General features: G+C 34.5%; 3 protein-coding genes across 14 annotated transcripts; all 3 read right to left on the bottom strand.

Moving 5' to 3' along the window:
* Positions 1–194: 194 nt before the first annotated feature.
* CEL3 (cellulase 3) lies at positions 195–4,469 on the bottom strand. Its single transcript, XM_047307035.2, has 6 exons — positions 3,403–4,469; positions 1,792–2,295; positions 1,316–1,465; positions 1,110–1,221; positions 819–982; positions 195–730 (listed from the first exon to the last, which is right to left on the bottom strand). The coding sequence occupies exons 1-6, from the start codon at positions 3,595–3,597 to the stop codon at positions 404–406; spliced, it is 1,452 nt and encodes a 483-aa protein (XP_047162991.1). The 5' UTR covers positions 3,598–4,469; the 3' UTR covers positions 195–403.
* A 1,311-nt stretch (positions 4,470–5,780) lies between these two features.
* On the bottom strand, positions 5,781–12,372 carry LOC124832763 (obscurin-like protein). Of its 10 annotated transcripts, none has more exons than XM_088108578.1 (9): positions 10,711–12,369; positions 10,488–10,626; positions 10,146–10,293; positions 9,809–10,054; positions 9,260–9,551; positions 9,021–9,093; positions 8,306–8,493; positions 6,428–6,558; positions 5,781–6,320 (listed from the first exon to the last, which is right to left on the bottom strand). In XM_088108578.1, exons 1-5 carry the CDS (start codon positions 12,332–12,334, stop codon positions 9,273–9,275), a joined length of 2,436 nt encoding a protein of 811 aa, XP_087964704.1. In that variant the 5' UTR covers positions 12,335–12,369; the 3' UTR covers positions 5,781–6,320; positions 6,428–6,558; positions 8,306–8,493; positions 9,021–9,093; positions 9,260–9,272. The 10 variants fall into 10 exon arrangements, with proteins under 10 accessions (XP_087964704.1, XP_087964707.1, XP_087964708.1 ...); XM_088108581.1 differs by having other exon boundaries at positions 8,306–8,356; XM_088108582.1 differs by lacking the exon at positions 8,306–8,493.
* A 1,034-nt stretch (positions 12,373–13,406) lies between these two features.
* Positions 13,407–17,405, bottom strand: LOC124832766 (protein FAR-RED IMPAIRED RESPONSE 1-like). Of its 3 annotated transcripts, none has more exons than XM_088108588.1 (5): positions 17,268–17,405; positions 16,360–16,484; positions 14,557–14,984; positions 14,143–14,354; positions 13,407–13,691 (listed from the first exon to the last, which is right to left on the bottom strand). In XM_088108588.1, the coding sequence occupies exons 2-4, from the start codon at positions 16,457–16,459 to the stop codon at positions 14,154–14,156; spliced, it is 729 nt and encodes a 242-aa protein (XP_087964714.1). In that variant the 5' UTR covers positions 16,460–16,484; positions 17,268–17,405; the 3' UTR covers positions 13,407–13,691; positions 14,143–14,153. The 3 variants fall into 3 exon arrangements, with proteins under 3 accessions (XP_087964714.1, XP_087964712.1, XP_087964713.1); XM_088108586.1 differs by lacking the exon at positions 17,268–17,405 and adding an exon at positions 16,663–17,259; XM_088108587.1 differs by lacking the exon at positions 17,268–17,405 and adding an exon at positions 17,068–17,258.
* Positions 17,406–18,216: the final 811 nt, after the last annotated feature.

Below are 18,216 nucleotides of genomic sequence, written 5' to 3'. Positions count from 1 at the left end.
TTAATTTCTATCTTCATGTTTAAATTTATTATTTCTTTTTCTATTGGCCTGTTACCAACTTTGCATGTTGTTCAAAAAGGAGCTGATTTTAGCAGTTTAGATGTTACCATGAAAGATATAGACTCAGCGATAGGGTGGGTGGATGAGCCTGTCAACATGTTGCATGTGATGACAATTTTTTTGGTTCTGTGATGTACCATGTAGCATAACATAAAGCATTGTAAATATATTGGATAAAGTTACATTTTTTGTGTCAAAGGGCTATAAAAGAACACCACTAACTTCAAAGTCCATTCCAACCTTTTTGGTTGGTAGACCTCCCTTTGTTGGGTGCAGATAGGATAACATCTACACTTGATAACATAAATTCCTACTTGACCTTCCAATTTAGGTCAATCCAACATTAACGGATACCAGCAAAGTATGCCAAAGGTCCAACAAAAGCACCATTGATGTAAGTTGCAGGCTCAGAATGGCTGTAATCACTGCGGTCATCTGGGAATCCATCATTTTGGTTTGGACCTCCTACTACAGCTCCAATCAATATGTTAGGATTAGGATTCATTGAGTGGAAAAATGGTTCAAACCCTCCATCACAGCCTATGGTTTGTGGATGAGCTGCTATTGAAGGCAAGGAAGACCCTCTGTGGTGAACTCTCTTGGGAAAGTATGGACCATAGCCTACCATGTAGGACATTCTTAATGGGTTTTCACCTAAAATGTAATCTACCTGAAATTTTACAATAAATTTTGTCAACCATGGAATAGGCAAAAGAGAAATGGATATTGAGCTTACAAATTTTTGTGAAGAGCATTACCTGTCTTTTTGCAATGCTTCTTAAGGTATTTGGAGTGACCAGAACACCGCCACAGTTAAATGTGTGTTTTGTAGCTGCCATGTACTTTGAATAGGTTGTAAGCAAAAATGTTATTGAAGTCACATACTGGAGGTTGCTTTCAGGAAGCTTGTACATGAGTCCCCCTGCCCACAAAAGTACTTGAGAATTTCATTTTTTGAATTTTCTTATATGTTGCTAATGAATGACTCAGATTGATCTAATTGTGTAACATTACTTCTGTGAAACTCAGTGATGTTGTTGCCTTTTTACCTTGTGTATATTGTGTACTAGAGGAGGGAGAGTTGGGCAGGATCTTGCACATAAAATTCTCAGCTTCTTGTTTGTATTGATCAAAATTCTTATCGCCATTCAGCAATGCTCTCTGCAGTAACAATACACAATAAATCAGATAACATCATACAAACAAGTTGATTCTAGATATTTTTCAATTGCATCACATGGAGAGTATGATATACCCTGGAGAGAAGAACATGAGCACCGGCATATTTGTTGTCCCAACTGAAGATATCTGGTTGATCATCAGCTCCCAAGGACTTCACCAAATTGTAGTAGTAAACAGCATTTGTCGCTCTGAAAAGCCATGCAGCCCCCCACAACAGTTCATCCTGAAAATAAACAAAGGTTAGTAAACCACACTATTTTCCGAGTAATTAGTCTTATGCACTGTTAGTACAAATTTTTTTTACATTGTCATCCAATCACAAATTTGTATAAGTTTGATAACTTCTAGAATAACTGTTTTGAAAATCATACCTACTATCACTTTTTATTGATTGACTGACTGGGTAAAATGCTTTATTTAGACTGACAGTATGTAGAAGTTAAACTCTTGTTTTCTCTTAATAATGCACGCCAACCACTCAATTCTGAGTGAAAGGAAAATAGCAGGAAGGAACACAGAAGCAAGTAACTATAAAAAAAATGGTTTTACCTTGAAACCAGAATATGAGCAGTAAAATGGGCAAACTGCTGATCCAAGTGAATCACTGTATGAACCTTGGTACTGCAAGGCAAAGTGGTAGACCTGCTGGGCTGTCCTTAACAACTGCTTAGAGTATGTTGGGTCAACCCTTCTGAAGACAATGGATGCAGCAGCAAGTGCAGCAGCAGTTTCTGCAGCCACATCTGAGCCAGGCTTATTGGGAGAGACCCAATACACAGTTCTGACAGTGTCCATGTCCTCTGGCCTTTCCCAACATTTGTGGTCCACATTTGGGTCTCCAACCCCAACATAGAGCTTCCCAGGTGTGGATGTGGCACACTTGAGAAGGTAGTCTGTGGCCCAACGAATTGCAGCTCTTGCCTCTTTTATCTGTCCTCCCATTCTCTTCCCATATTCAATTGTTCCCCATGACAGCATGGTGGTCGTGTAGGCCATTGGAAAGTTGAACTTCACATTGTCTCCTGCATCATAGTAACCTCCACTTAAATCCACCTGCCATACAAAGTTTGGATACGGTCAGACACTTCCTTGTTCAGCTGAATCATATGAAACTGATGATGATTACTTTCATGAAGACTTTTAGATGGATTTGTTGAATGTTTATCATCTAATTATATGCTGTAACATCATGAACAGATATGAAGATCATATTTATCAGTTCAATTATTAATATGTTATGATAATTAGACTAGTTTCTGAGTAAACTTTAACAAGACCTTGATAACTATGCTACCACCACTACAAAGTATTGCAATATTCCTCATACAGTTTTTTTTATTATTAGAAAAGATCAGTAACTGATAGCATTCTTCTTTCTGTTTAAAAGTACATCTCCGACCCAATTAACCAAAACGGATTTAATTTAAGCACATATTGTTTGTTATAACTTGCTTTACACTATTACTCAAAGGATTAGATAAGGACTTTGAAACTTGTAAAACTGAAAGAGGCACGCATTCCAAGACTTGAGTAAAGAGAATGATTGCATGGCATATTGTTTCCAATTAAAAAAGAGAAAAAGAAAGAATACTCAATTTTCGGCATCATCAAAGCGGTTGACTTATAACGTGATTGGTCCAACTTTTTTAAAGAAAGTTGTCTAAAGAAACTTACTGTGAAAAGTGGTGCAAAATAGAAATTTTTTTAATGTAAATATTTATTTTGTAGTAGTCCTTTTACTGTGTATTATTATGCCACAACAGCAGAAAAGTCACGCGAAAAACAACTTAGAACCTGTAAAAAGAAAAGAGTAAAGAAAGCAGCACGAAAACATAGTAACAGAGTTCTGAATCAACAAGGAGATACCATTATTTTGAAACCTTCATTAAAATTTTACCATCGAACACTAATCGTCCCGAGCACTCAAATATGAATTAAAAACAGCAAGACAAATTGTGTTTATCCATGCATAACCATTAGTTAGAGTGAGAAATGAAAGCTTCTAATATATCAGAATGTTGCCCATAAATAAACAAGATTAGTTATGATGACAACAATGAAGAAAGAAAGTATAAGAATCCATGGTGTGATGATGCTTTGAGCTGAACAAGCAAACACAAAATAAAACAAACAAAATGACAGAAAAAAAGAGATTGTTACATTGGCAAGACGACCATCAAAGAGGCCAGAATTGGATCTCCATTTGAGTTGTTGATCAGCAGGAACCCTTCCTGACCTCTGTCCTTGGAAGAACAACAAGGATTTGGCCAATGCATCTGCATAGTTAGGGTTACATTGGACACTGCCCACCAACAAGAAGGTGAAAAGGAACAATGACACCAAGGAATTTCCCATTATCACTTTTTGCTATCTTCTTGGTTGAACCACCAAAAGTGTTCTGCTATGGTCTTTGTGTATGACTTGTTGGTTGAAGCAAAATGAGTTATGTGCTTCCCTTTTTATATTATGCTTAGGAGAATCAATCTCTTGGCGTAAATCAAGGCTTTTCAATGACCCAACTAAAAAGAGACAGAACTATAATATACTACACTGTTTCATAGACTTCCTCAACCGTTTCAAGTGGGAATTTGAAAAATGTTGTGCATGCAGAATTTAACACATGCATGCATCATTATTATTGAAGCATTTACTACAGAGACCGTTTAGAACGGTTTTTAGTGTTGTGACTAACCCTGTTTTGTCACCATTTTTTGTCGTCAAAGAGTATATGTTTTTCAAAGTTGTCATGATAAGACAATTGTCACCATGTTGTGAATTTATTCTACCCTTTTGATTGTTTCCCTCTTGCTCTTGTTTTCTTCCTTTTGGATTGATCAAACAAAGAAAATGAGGTATTATGATGTTTTGCTTTCACAAAACAGTGATATGGGAGTGCTTAAAAATGCAATCTTTATCCTGATTACAGATTACTTCGTGTATCAATTTCAAAGCTATTTTCGTTATCTTTCGTTTGAGTTTTGGAGATGAATTTAGTGTGCTTCACAACATGTCAAACTTAAATTTATGTAGCATTCTTTTCTGATAAATCTCTCTATCTAATCAAATATCCGTGGTATTTTTTATTAAATAAATAAGAAAGCGATAAAGACATTGTTTATTTTGAAGGAAATTAAAAAAAAAAGCTAAGTAAAAAATGAAGAAAAATAGATATGACATGTTGAAGATGAGTTTGTAGGGCCATTGGGTTGAAAGTTTCAAAGCACACATGACCTAATCCTCTCATTAGGTTCCTCACGTGATTAGCTCGTGCTACATCAATCCTCAAATTGGAGCCCTTAAAACATATTTTGGGGAAACAGTTTGAAAAAGTTGATTCAATCACACAAAATTAAAACAACAAAGTCCCTAACATTCCTCTCAATGCTTAATTCTTAATTTGACATTCTCTTTTTTCTCAAAATTTACATGAAAAGAAGAGGCGTGAATGGCGCCATTTTTAGGGTTACACCAAAATGGGCCTCCAATTGCGCTAAGCAAACGGCGCCGAATTGTGGATTCAAATAGGGTTTGGGTTAATTATTGTTATTAGCATAATTATAATAAAAAAGTTACATCTTTTATCTGATTTCTTGCTTTTGTTGTGGTTTACTTGGTATCTTCCAAACCCTATTTTTTTTTTCCTATGCTTTTGGACCAAGACTTCCAATATCCTCTTTTCACCCTTTAAAGTTATTTACTTCAATAAAAAAATTTGAAATTGTGGAACATGAAATGAAAATAAAGGCAAATCTATAAAAATGTGATGAACCAATGTTTTTGTGTTTAATAACAAATTTCTTGTAATTTTATCAACTATTTCATGATTTTTAATTAATTTGAACCAATATTTGAGGTGGTATTAGAAAATAATGGGAAGAGTAAATGCGGCAAAAACTGTCTAAATTTTTGGGCAATTTGGTCAAAACTTATTTTTCATATAATGGTTTCAATTTACATAAAACAAAACAACCCTTCAAATCTCTGCAAAAAATTGTTAAGTAAACCTTCTAGTCAAGTTCTGTAAAGCATTGTACACACTTCAATTAAATATAAGCAATTATTTAAGCAAAAAGTGGTTGACAAATACGCAACAACGCAGTTTTCAAATATAGTTGTTGTGAATTAAAAGTGTTTTCAAATTATGAAAAACTTTAAATTGGAGAATATTTTTTTGCACACTTTTTTAAAAGAAAAGAATATAATAATATTAAGATGATATAAGTCTACTTTTATTTTTTATATATATTTTTTCCAAAATTAAATATAAGTATGTTGATAATCTAATAAATCTCATTTTGAATTAAAGATAATGTCAATCTTTTATATAATAATTATTATATAATAATTATATAGGTTGGATTCATGTTTTATTAGTATTGTTTGGTTAATAAATTTTCTCAAAAGATAAATCAGTAGTATCAGAATGAATACTTAATATTAATGATTGAATGAGATGAATAACGCAGGCAAGTGACGTATCATGAAAGATATGCAGACAATCCCTATAGAAAGTCTTGTTATCTAAAGAGAAGAAATCATAATGTATAATTTATAGGTATTTTATTTTTGTATAACGCCGGCAAGTGACGTATTATGAAAGATATGCTAAGTTTGGAAACGTACATTTAGTTGATTGAAAAGACATGCAGGATAATTGATGCATGAATATTGTGAAAATGGTACAATGCATCTGATATGGGAAAGGATGGTTGTGCATGAAGAAAGGCTTTTAGGCTGCTTTGCTTTCACCACTGTTCTACATCATCTTCTGCAAATTTTACATTGTGGTTCATGTTTAGGGAAATTGAGATATGCATCATGATAAACAGCTTTTTTTCTTTTCCTATTTCTTTTTTTCCTTTTTTTTCTCTGTTTAATTCTCCTTTTATATATCAAAGACCCATGTCACCTCAACCTTCTTCATGCATCTCCAATTTTTCCTAAATTTCCAAATTTATCCTTCTGACAAAAAGTAAAAAATCTTTTCACCCTTAAAAATTCTTGACCTAAAATTATTTTGCGAGCTTCTTCCTGCACCTCCCTCTCTTCTTCCGGCACCTCCACAAAACACCTTTACCCTTATAATAAAATGAAAAAAAAAAAAACAGGTAAAAGGTAATTAAATGTTAACGAACGTATTAAATTTTGACCAACTAAATTTAATGCACGTAAATGCTATATTTACCTGCACTCCTCTCGTTCCATCTCGTATTCTTTGTTCTTCATTATCTTTTCTCGTTGGCCTTCACTTTTTCTTGGTGATCCCTATTTTCCCTCGATGGTCCCTATGTTCGTGTTGTTTGTTTGTGTTGTGACCTGCCATATAAAAAATCTTTTGACCTTTAAAAGTTCTTTTGACCAAAGTAAAGAAGAAAGATGGGGGATAGAGATTTCGTGTTGATTATCGTGTCTTAAACTTATAGTACTTGATAACTTTCCAATACCAATAATAGATGAACTTATAGATAAGTTGGGAGGAGCCCATGTTTTTTCTAAGCTAGACCTTGAGTCGGGGTATCACCATATTCACTTGAGAGAAGATGTCCCTAAGACAGCCTTCAGGACTCAAGAAGTCCACTACGAGTTTCTGGTCATGCCTTTTGGGCTTACTAATGCCCCATCCATATTTCAAGTTCTCATGAATCAAGTGCTTAAGCCATATTTGAGAAAGTTTGCTTTAATGTTCTTTAATGATATCCTTACTTTTAGCAAGACTGTGAATTGTCATTATGAGCATGTGAGGACTGTGTTAAATGCTCTAAGAAAACATGGCTTATTGGTGAACAAGAAGAAATTTTATTTTGGGAAGGGAAGCCTTGAATATCTAGGACATGTCATTTCTGGCCAAGGGGTAGCTGCTGATCCAGCCATGGTCGAATGGCCAGTACCTAGAGATGTGAAGGGATTGAGAGGGCTCCTAGGCCTCACTGGTTATTACAGAAAATTTGTTGAAAGGTATGGAAAAATAACATGACCTCTAACTCAACAATTGAAGAAAGATAAGTTCCAGTGGAATGTTTCTGCTCAAGCTGCATTTGAGAGTTAGGAAAAATCTATGACTCAAGTGCCTGTACTTGCTGTCCCTGACTTTGAAAAGATTTATATGGTGGAAACTGATGCTTCAAGAAAAGGGCTAGGAGTTGTTTTGATGCAGAGAGGGCAACCCGTAGCCTACATGAGTCAAACTCTCTCTCTGGCAGAGCCTAGAATAAATCTGTTTATGAGAGAATTAATGGTTGGTGTCATGGCAATACAAAAATGGAGGCATTATTTGTTAGGAAGACAGTTCATTGTTCATACCGATCAAAAGAGTTTGAAGTTTCTCAGTGATCAAAGATTGATGAGTAAGGAACAAAACAAGTGGATCTCTAAGTTGATGGGGTTTGATTTTGAAATTAAGTACAAACCAGGGATAAAAAGTAGAGCAGTATATGCTCTTTCCAGGAAGTTACAATATTCAGCTATTAGTTTGAATGGGAAGAGTTAGAAGCAGAAATTGAGAAAGATGTGAAATTGAAGAAGATCCTCTAAGATCTGTGGGTGAAGGAGGGCGAGCATACAGGGTATAAATTGAGCAATGGGAGGTTATACTATCAGAACAGGTTGGTTATTCCTAAAGACTCACAGAAAACCAGCCCAAAAACTCCTTATTCCCACCTAAAACCAGCCTCCTCTCCTGATCACGTAAAACTCCACTTATACTCCTTATTCTCTCTGCAAAACGTAAAAGATTCCCTACATCCCCCCCCCCCCCCCCCCCTTGCCACGAAGGCAATTCTGTTATCAGGAAATTCAGTGTGCGTGTGTCTGTGGTACCCATAAAAAGGGTTTCCACTTCTTCCTCTCAAACATTTTGAATCTTCCTGATATGTCCTTCCAGTTCTTTGTTCGCATCATCTAATTCATCATGATTAAGAAAAGTTGTTATTTTAGATGTTTCGTTAGTAATAAATGCCTGAAATTTATATTATTCTTTCCTAAAAAAAGCTTTACACAAGTACGAACTTTGTTATTTCCAGTAAAAGCAGAGAAGGAAAAATTGAGACAAAGACAGGAAACAAACCAGACTTTTAATTTAGCTCACATCTTGATTTGTATCGGCCATTTTTCTTCCCTGACAAGAAAACAATATTGATTAAAACAGTCCCTTTCCTCGCCTAGACCCAGGTTTCTGAAGGCCGATCAAACAAGCATCTGGTTCCAGCACTAAAAACTTTGAAGGGTATAATTTTCACGCAGTGTTTGCAGTATCTGTTAAAGCTCAAACAATCATAAAGTCATAACACATTGAAGGACATAAGCAAAGGCCCGACATTGAATTACCAGAAAACTAGGGCACTAGAAGATCCAAACATCATTGAAGCAATATTAAATAGGAAAGAATAAAAGTTTGTAACAATGAATCAGGACACGAGTAGAGAAAGGGAAAAATGGAGAATTGAAACGAACTGGAATCAGGAACTCTAGTAAGCAAGATTAGTTGCTATCAGCGGGTTCTGTAAAAGTTGACAAGTAATGGTTCAGTTGGGAAAGCTACGGAGGTTGAGGATGAAAAGCTGCGGAGGTAGATACACCCAAACTAATGCCCAAAATGAAATGTGAATAGAGAAACCAGAGGCTTTCTAAAATTCCAACTATTTAGGTGGGATTTCAATTTCTTACTACCCTATTAAAGTATTGTATAATTTTTAAAGTTATTGAATCAATCATCAAAAACAAGTTATCTAGGGATGAATTACTTTAAAAGCTCTAAGAAACTACTTCCACACTCAAATTACCTTTTCTGAACATGGCCAAAGCTAATTTTAAAACTACAGAACAAATTGATAGGCTCAAACAAAAGATGGCGAACTGCATATGAGAAATGGTAAATGCAGTAAGTGAAGTGAAAAACTGAATCAAAATTTATGGCATGCAGTAGCAAGACCTATTGGTAAGATCTGACATAACTAGGAACCATTGGAAAGAAAATAACATAGAAAACATGTAGTGCCACAAAAAAAAAAGAGACAGAGACCTGAATCTGTTACTTAAAGTCGTGCAGTTATTCTTCCGCTGTTTGATGGATCTGCAATACTGGCAAAAGTTAGACTACCTCCAGTTTCACTTTTTCGGTTGGCTGCATTTTGATCTGTGGCCTTTGTGCAAAGGAAAGATAACGACTGAAGCCATGAAACCAGTGTGGGCTTGCGGACAACATCATCAGAATCAGCCACTTGTGAATATAACTCATTTAAAACAATGTTCTGTGCATCACGTGGTAACTTGGTGATCAGCTGTGCCAATAGCTTCATCAAGTCGGACAAGACCTAAAATGTAGCAAAAAATGTTTACATGATCAAGTCTAAAGGCAATATTTAATGCATGTGAAATGACACAATTTCCAAAACAACAATTTTAAGTACTTAACGGATAACTCTTTATAATGGGTCCCTCATCTTAAAAACATGTATAATTTTTTATTCTGCAAGATCTATATGGCTTAACTTCGCTGATCAAAGAGAAAAGAATATATGGCTTAACTCCAAATAATGTGGCAAAGTCACATGATTAGTTAACCACTTACTTGTATATCAACAAGGAAAACTAAGCGTAAAAGCAAGTCCATTAATTTCTTGCTTGGTTCTGGCTCTCCTTGCCATTTCTTCCACGCATCAGTCTCGCAAGTGAAGACTTCAGAACAGAGCTTGTTGGCTTTTTCAGCGACACTATGAATGCAATAAAAGATGGCAGGGCTTCCAGCAGGAAGATGTTGGACCATTCCTACAACCCCAGAAGCCATACCCTCAAAAGGAGTAACACCAGGATATCCCTATTGTTCACATAACACAATACTATAAAATGAATTACAAATTATCAGTCTCAGATTTAGGATTGAGATTCTTTTTAGCAGAATATAGTACCAATAAGGATCTCTGCATGTAATGGAAAACAAGCTGCTCCTTCAATGAAGCTTCATCATTCTTTTCAGAATCCCTCCCCATAGTCATAAATGTCATGAACACAGAATGAGAGGCTCGAGCTACTTTATCATTTGAGTGCTCCATATATCTAATATCCTTGAATAAGGAAGACAACTTTCTGTGCATGATAATGCAACAAGGGACCCCAAAATACTATTGAATGCATGGCTGGAATAAGCTAATCTAGTGTTCAAAATAGATCATAAAAATGTTGTAGATAGAAAATTTGGCTGTATCCATTTTCTGAAAAAACCAAATATATACTTATTTCATATAGGATACAGGAACATAATTGGAGCCACGACGTTTCTGAACACGAGACTGGGCAAACATTCAACGAAAGTTGGAATGACTCGTAGGCAAAACAAAACGCGGGCCGTTTGCACTTCATTCTTTGACCATATGTAATTGGTTTTCTGGTCTAGAAGACATGTAGAGTCTTACAAAATAAATACAAGACAATAAAATAAATAAATATAACAGCAATTCACATTAAAAAGCAAACCTGGACTGTTTGTCAAGTCAGCATAAGAGGGCATGGAATTCACGAAAGAAGTACAAGCATGTTCATTCTTAACACCTGCAACCACCTTGCGAATGGTCTCCAAATATTCTGGCAAACGGACGTGGCGAAAATACTCCATGCAAGAAAATGAAACCAGTATCTTCAACGAGACATCCATCTGTATTTCTTGAGCAAAACTGGAGTTCAGCTTGTGTTTTGTTACAGCCATAGCAAACACCACAACCATAAGAAAAGCAGATTCTGCAATTTTTTCCAAACCTTCAAGCAACTCATCTTTCTCACCCTTAAGCATCACAGCCAATCGCCTGTGTCCAGAGTAGACATCCCGGCAGTATTCCCACATAAGATTCTCAACCACGTTCTTACTTTCTTCATCAGCTAAAGAATACTGACTGCATAACACCCCAGTCACAGCTCCTGCTTCCTTGAACAGTACACCATTCAAATGTTCTCTGATCTCCTTAAGCTCCGCACCACCAGACTCACGCGACTTCTCAATCACCGATTGATACAAACGCGGCAAAGGAAATATCTCAGTCAGCAACGCTAAAGCAAGACAAACAAACAAAGACGAATGTACCGAAAATGCTACAGTCCGAGTTAATCCTAACGACACACACCGAAGCAAAAGCCTGTCTTCCTCATCATCGCCCTCATTATCACCACTATAACCAAACCTCAACCTCCTCGAAACCAAATCACTAACCAAACCTTCAGTCCCACCAACCACACAATCCTTCACCCCCATTCCAGAAACAAGCTCAGCTCCCACTCCTCGTCTCTCCAAAGCCCGCAACACTCCAACCGCGGCCATGAAAACCGCAAACGAAGCATGTTCCTCCTTAAACCTACCGAAACCTTCTCGAACCAAAACACCCATCTTATCCGAGTAGCCAAAACCAACTAAATTCTCCACAACCCAATCAAACATATAAAGAACCATGAGTCCATGAGCAACACAGCCCTCTCCCTTCCCCCAAATCTTAAAAAGAAAACCCAACATCTCCACACAGTAAACAGTCACTGAAGACGACAAAGCGTAACCAATTCCAGCAAGAACACGCGGCATTTCAGAAAACAGTTTACCCTTGTCCACCCCCGCCAACAGTTTCACCATCATGTCCAAACAAAGAGTCTTGGTTTTCTCAGAAACGGTATGCGAGGAGGAGAAAGCGCCCAAAAGGAGAAGACTTTCAGGGAATATGGCAGCATCGGAGACATATGAAGAGAGAATTCTGAGTGTGGAATCAACGATCGTGGGATTGGGGTTGGGGGATTTTCGAACCCAGACGTAAAGGAGTGTGAGGAGGAGGGGAAAGGAGCGACGTGAGGTGGCGGATTGCAGAAGAGTGAGGAGGAGCTTGGCTTGGGGTTCTGCCACGTGGAGGGAGGACTGGGAATTTACTAGGGTTTGAAGGCTTTGGTGTAATAGCTGGGGCTCTTCGGCTGAAGGGGATTGAAGAGAGTCGCGGAGCGTGGTCCATGCTTGAACGATGGCTCGTGCGGTGGTTTTAGAGGCGGAATTGGCGGTGGCCGTGGTGGTTGTGGAGGAGCAGAGAGTTAGCCATTTTTCGAGGAACTGCCTGTGGGCTTGGCTAGACATTGAATGCTGACTTAGGCCGGATGGACTGTGAAAGAATGATTAATACGTCTTTGACAAACAAAGACTAAGTTATTCTCGTGAACTTAAATTAATTTGGATATAGATAAATTAAAATACATTTTGAAAGATGTTAAACACAAAAATTTCTATAAATTATTATATGGAACAGATTCAACAATTTATTCAATGGATTTGATGTAGAATGAATAAATGGATTTGAAAATAAAGTGTTTTATTGTTATCTTTCATTCTCAACCTCATCATCTTTTTAACCATCATGGTTGAGAAGTTTGGTCATGCATGTCAATCAAAAGCTCAGGATAAAAATTTGAAAATATCCTAAATAATAATTCACTTGCATGCAAACACAGCGTAAATTAATTTGTACATTTTGAAATATGTTAAATACAATTTTTTTATTAATTAGCATTCAGAAAAGTTAATTTTAAAAATATTTGTTTTTCTTATTTTTTTATTATAATAAAAGTGAAAAATATTATTAAATTAGAATAAAATTTCACAAAAAATAATTATAAAATAAATAATTTTCTTAACTTTATTGTAGATGATTTATTGCATAGACTATTATTTTATTTAGTTAGTTTAGGTTAAAAGAACAATTACAAAATCTAAAAAATAAAATAATAAAAAATTGTATAAAAAAGTAAAGAGTGAATTGTTAATTACAAAATAATTACAAAAGTAATTTACTTTTATAATCTTATTGTGGACAATTTATTTTTATTGTGAATTGTTAATTGAATTTAAAAAAATGGTTACAAAAATTAAAGAGTGAAATGGGAAGAATTTGTACACAATTAAAAGAGAGAATCTTTTTATGTTATAGATATAAATTATATCATGAATATATAATTATCCACAGTATACTAAACAAAGTTACTAGTTGATATTAGTAATTGATCTTAGAAAATTTTAAATAGTATTAAAAAAATCATAACTCTATATTTTCAGATTAGGAGGTCTGAACATACTTAAAATTTATTATTATTATTATTATTATTCAAAAAGTTCCTAAGAAAACGGATTGATTGACATAAAGCATTCCAACACATTTGTCCTATCAAGAATACTATTGTGTTACAATAGTTTCAAACTTAGTATTTCACAGTATTATTGTTTACATTTTCTTGTGTAATATGAGGGGAGTACAAAAAGTATACAAAGATTACAAGGCACTGTGACAAGGTATAAAATTTCACAGTTTACACATATGGTGGACTTCTCTGTGGCAAGATTGGCCTTACCAAAGTATTCATTGAATCAGAGTGTGCAATTCATGATGGATTGAAGGATCATTCTTTCAACATGACAAAACTTTTTAGTGATCAACCGCTACCTGCATTATGCACAACATATGAAATGCTTATGTCAACTTAAATTGACTACAAGTCTAACCATAACATTGGATGCAGAAGGAGAAGGAAGCAACAGAATTATGCAGATTACAATTTAAATGTGCAGAAGTTTTTTATCTTTTTAAGATGTAAATCTTCAAAATGCATAACCAAATTTGTATATTTTAAGTAAAAGTAAAGGGTCTAGTTTGCACAGATGCATATACAGATAGTTAGATAATAGACAGGACAATATTGAAACAGAAATCTACTTCAAACTATAGACATCATCAACTAATGCTTGGATAAATGAACACAGTTTTAGACCAAGGAAAAAACCTTAACAAGAACTTCATCGGATACTTAGGTGAGAGAGAAAATGTTTCTCAAAGAGTATAAATATATTTATGATTGAATAGGTAAATGCTAAATAACAAGAGCTTAAACACCCACCTGATTCACGGCTATGTTTGGTGCAAAATCTCGTCTATGGATTCAAATTCTTTGAGATTATTAACTACAAGATGAATTTTCGTAGATAGTTTTTCATTGTGCTCTTCAACAACCTTCATAAAGGAAGTAAGTTGTTCTTGATATGTCGCACACAACCGTTTTTTATGCCGAAGCTCTGCTGTTAATTCCTGAATTTTCTTGTCCTTCTCATCCTAAACCCAGAAAGCAACAAAAGATGATAAAGCAATGTTAGAAAACATCATTTTGAATTCAGAAAACAGTGTTGCTATTTAAAATATAGAGAAATAAGAAAGGGACGCTGCATAAGATTAGACGAATGAGCAGAGCAATAGCAAATTAGTAACGCATATATCAACAACATAGTACACGAATAGATAAGAAATATGAACCTACCATTGTTTGGCGTGCTTCACGAGGAGAGACTACTAATGGATGATTATGATCCTTCACAAACTTTGTTATCACCCATTTTCCAGATTTCTCATATTTGATGTGAATCATTGCCTTACACCCTTCCCTTGTGCTGGCCCTAGGTTTACGAACTGATGAAAATTTCCCTCGGATGCTGACACAGTAACCCTCTTTGTTGCACCCAAGCCTGCGGGCAAGAATCCTTCCATCCCTTTCTGAACGTCTGCATGACATCACACGCATGACAAATCCTACACGTCGTGCATATTCATCGTAGAATATCTTAGCAGCATCTTCAGATTCAAACTCCATGCCTTCATATGGTTCCTGAATAGCATGATCATCATCACAGATACCCAATTCTCCCCCAGAAGAAGTCTCTAGTACTCTACACCCCTCATTTGGATCCACTGTCACAAAAATAAATATCTGAAACCCATCAAAATATTTTCTCGTAATGAGAATAAATAGTGCAGAAGATAACACTTCTGTTGTATCTAAGAATGGAATGTCAAGAAAGAAGTTCAAATTTAAGTCATTAAATTGCAGAAAAGAAATCAAGAATTCTAAACATAATCAGAAGGCCTATACTTCATCTGAGATTTGACTCAATTCTCCCTATATAGAACCCTTAACAGTCATATGAATGCATAGGCAAAAATTTTATCTTACTTTTTTCATTGCTCAACTCCCAATAAAAAGTGAACAAAAAAAATAAAGGAGTCCAGTGGAAGGATGCCATCCAAGCAATCACCGCAAAACATGTGAATCCCTTGCAATGTATATCTCAGTGATATGTTTCTTTCAGACAGAGTAACATACAACTGATTTCTCAGGGTTTGATCCTTGAATGAGGATATGGCAAAAAGGCATAGAAAATGTATCATTAATGAATCACTTAACTAATGCACAGAATTTAAGTCATTTGGGAGGGGTTGCATGCTGCAGGATTAAGCTATGACATTGAATAATTAACTAAATAAAATCCATACCTACTGTAAATATATAATTTTTACACACCCAAACAATCAACAGAGATTAATTAACTAAGTAACATGAAACAAACTATAAATTAGAAGAGTAACTCCAGCACTATATTGTAAAGTGGGGTTTAAAGGGTAGGTAATTGCTGATACAAACTAATTTATTTTCCACATATCATAGTGGCATGCCAATATAACTAAGACAAGGATGTTATTTAGTTAACTAGTCAGCTGTTATTAGTTCATAGCTGTTTGACAACTGCCTATAAATAAGGTAGGTTATTGTATTTTAGATAGCTGAATCTAGATTGAATGTTAATGACAGAAGTGCCGTGCACATATTTCTTGATCTTTCTGTTCTCTCCACTTTCCCTGAAACTTCCCCATTCCGTTTTGCTCTCTCTCCCCCTCTTCTTTCTCTGTCTTTCTTTTTCTTTCTCCCTCTTGAATTCCATACCGCATAGTTTATACATTTTAGACTTCTTTTATGTTAAGTAACAATATTTAAAAAGTGGAAAATATGTTTGAAAATACCACAATCAAATACTTATTGGAGTTATTAAGGAATGGACACCAGATGCACTCTTTTATTAAACCGGTGACTTCTGCCCAGACCAAGAGGGAAGGGTGCAACAACTCAGGTTTACTACATTAAAAGTTGGAAACCTCCTAAACCAATTGTTAGATGATGCAGAAACCATGATAAAGTGATATTCAGGATGCAAGGATCTATATTTAAGACCTCCATCACTTTTCTTCGTTCAGAATTCCATATCAAAATCATGTGATCATAATAGCATACCTTCATATGTTTCTTGATCTACCTGAACTTCATATGTAATCAAATCCATATTCCCAGAAACTTCCATAGCATCATTTCTGTCTACTAATTGAGATTCCATGTTGCATAACAACACACTATAAACCCTGTCAAGATTCAACACTTTGATATAAACACAAAGCTTGTGCTTTTGTCTTCAACAAAACAATAAATTCTTAACTAGCGAACAGAAAGTGATCATGGTCAATGGTCATACTCAAAGCTGAAGTCATATAAACAAAGTTCATTAAGATATTCCCACACAAATTCAAATCAGTGAGGTACATTTTCTTTCCTCAGCAGAAGAAATACATTACAATCACCACTATTACTGGGATAGCTCCCAATCCCATGTCTAAGAATTCGTCACCTGGTCTTTTTAAAGTCTTCAAATCAAAAATTGAGATTGCTAAGTAGTGCAGCATAATTGACATATAGGGTTTTCAAGAATAAAAGATAAAAAACAATATAACTCACGGAAGAGAAAGTAAGAAGAAGGTTAAAAAGAAAACAAAGAGAATGGGGGCATCTTTTCAAAAACCCTTCTTTGCCATCAACAGTAAACCGTTTTAAATCACAAGTTGAGTCAAGCTAGTCAATGTTCTTGAAATATATACATCACACAAATCCTGAACACTTTCATAAAACCCAGAATTAGAAATGCAGAGTGCAAAAACACAATGAGCTCACCAACATCATAAAGTTGTGATCTTTACCCAATTGTTCAATCCATGGATTAAACAATACAAAGAACAGACAAAATTAATCAACACAAGACCGATTCTTGAAAAGTGGAAACCGAAACAAATTAAAAACAAAACCCAAAGCGATAAAAGAAATTAATAAAATGGGCAAGTTCAGCATAGAAATATGAAGAAAACAAACTCAACTTAGAATAAAATTATGATAAACCAGTGTGGTCCTCGCAGGGGTGTCGTTGGAGTGCGGTGCTTGTTTGTCTGCACTTGACTGCCCTAAAAATACTATTTTGTTTCTGAATAAAAACATTTTAAAATTTTAATATTTAAAATTTTCTTCCATTTGCATTATGATTTTAATACATAAAAAATCATTAAGGTTTAATAGTCAATTTTGTTATGATAAATCTCAATTCAGTCTCTTATTTTAAAAATGTTTAAAATCGATTCTTATTTTTAAAATTTTAAATTAAATTAGTCTATTAAATATAAATGAACGGCGTTAAAGATCTGATAATTCCACATAAAACAATACTAACATATTATTTTATAAATATATTTCTCTCCTTCTTTTTCTTAATACAAATTCCTAGATGCATGGAATAGTGTGCCACTCTAGACCATTTATACTTTCCATACTATTTCTAATTTCACTTCCCAATAATTCATTTCTCCAGTAACTTTCACTTTTATTTAATATTTATCGTTCATAAATTTAAATAATTTTATCTTTTTGTAAATATATATTATTTTAATTAATAATAAAAAAGATAATGAATGTTATTTAAATCAGATAAAAAAGAATATTTTGTTTATTATTCCTGTTCTTGATTTTAAATTGTTGTTTCTCTTTTCTAATATATTTATTACTTTTTTTTCCTGTTACCCTTATAATAACTTTATTTATTTAATTTAGACATGTATTTAATGTATTAGAAGTAGAAAAATGTGTAAGAGAAAAAATTATACTATTTTATTAGAGTGGTTTTTTATTATATTTACAAAAACAACTTTTAATTACACATAAAATAAGTTGGTAAAATATTACTTAATAATAAAGTCATAAAAAAAGTAATACTAATGATTATAAATAAAATTAATTTTAATTATTTAAGTCTTCATTAAATACATCTAGTAATGT

This window comes from Vigna umbellata, chromosome 3 (assembly GCF_029865625.1).
Source record: "Vigna umbellata cultivar VRB3 chromosome 3, Vumbellata_1.0, whole genome shotgun sequence".
NCBI classification, from domain to species: domain Eukaryota; kingdom Viridiplantae; phylum Streptophyta; class Magnoliopsida; order Fabales; family Fabaceae; genus Vigna; species Vigna umbellata.
The sequence above is the reverse complement of the archived record's forward strand: the minus strand, read 5'-3'. Positions and strand labels throughout refer to the sequence as shown.

Excerpts from the sequence above, each read along its gene's own strand:
- LOC124832763 (XM_088108578.1), bottom strand. The coding sequence starts at position 12,334 with ATGTCTAGCCAAGCCCACAGGCAGTTCCTCGAAAAATGGCTAACTCTC. Across the intron at positions 10,627-10,710 it reads TGACTTGACAAACAGTCCAG|ACCAGAAAACCAATTACATA; the intron begins GTTTGCTTTTTA and ends CATGTCTTCTAG. Across the intron at positions 10,294-10,487 it reads GTGGCTCCAATTATGTTCCT|ATATATGGAGCACTCAAATG; the intron begins GTATCCTATATG and ends CAAGGATATTAG.
- CEL3 (XM_047307035.2), bottom strand. The coding sequence starts at position 3,597 with ATGGGAAATTCCTTGGTGTCATTGTTCCTTTTCACCTTCTTGTTGGTG. Across the intron at positions 2,296-3,402 it reads TTGATGGTCGTCTTGCCAAT|GTGGATTTAAGTGGAGGTTA; the intron begins GTAACAATCTCT and ends TTTGTATGGCAG. Across the intron at positions 1,222-1,315 it reads CTCATGTTCTTCTCTCCAGG|AGAGCATTGCTGAATGGCGA; the intron begins GTATATCATACT and ends TTGTTACTGCAG.
- LOC124832766 (XM_088108586.1), bottom strand. Across the intron at positions 14,985-16,359 it reads AGATCAAGAAACATATGAAG|TGGATCCAAATGAGGGGTGT; the intron begins GTATGCTATTAT and ends TTTTTGTGACAG. Across the intron at positions 14,355-14,556 it reads GTGAAGCACGCCAAACAATG|GATGAGAAGGACAAGAAAAT; the intron begins GTAGGTTCATAT and ends TTCTGGGTTTAG.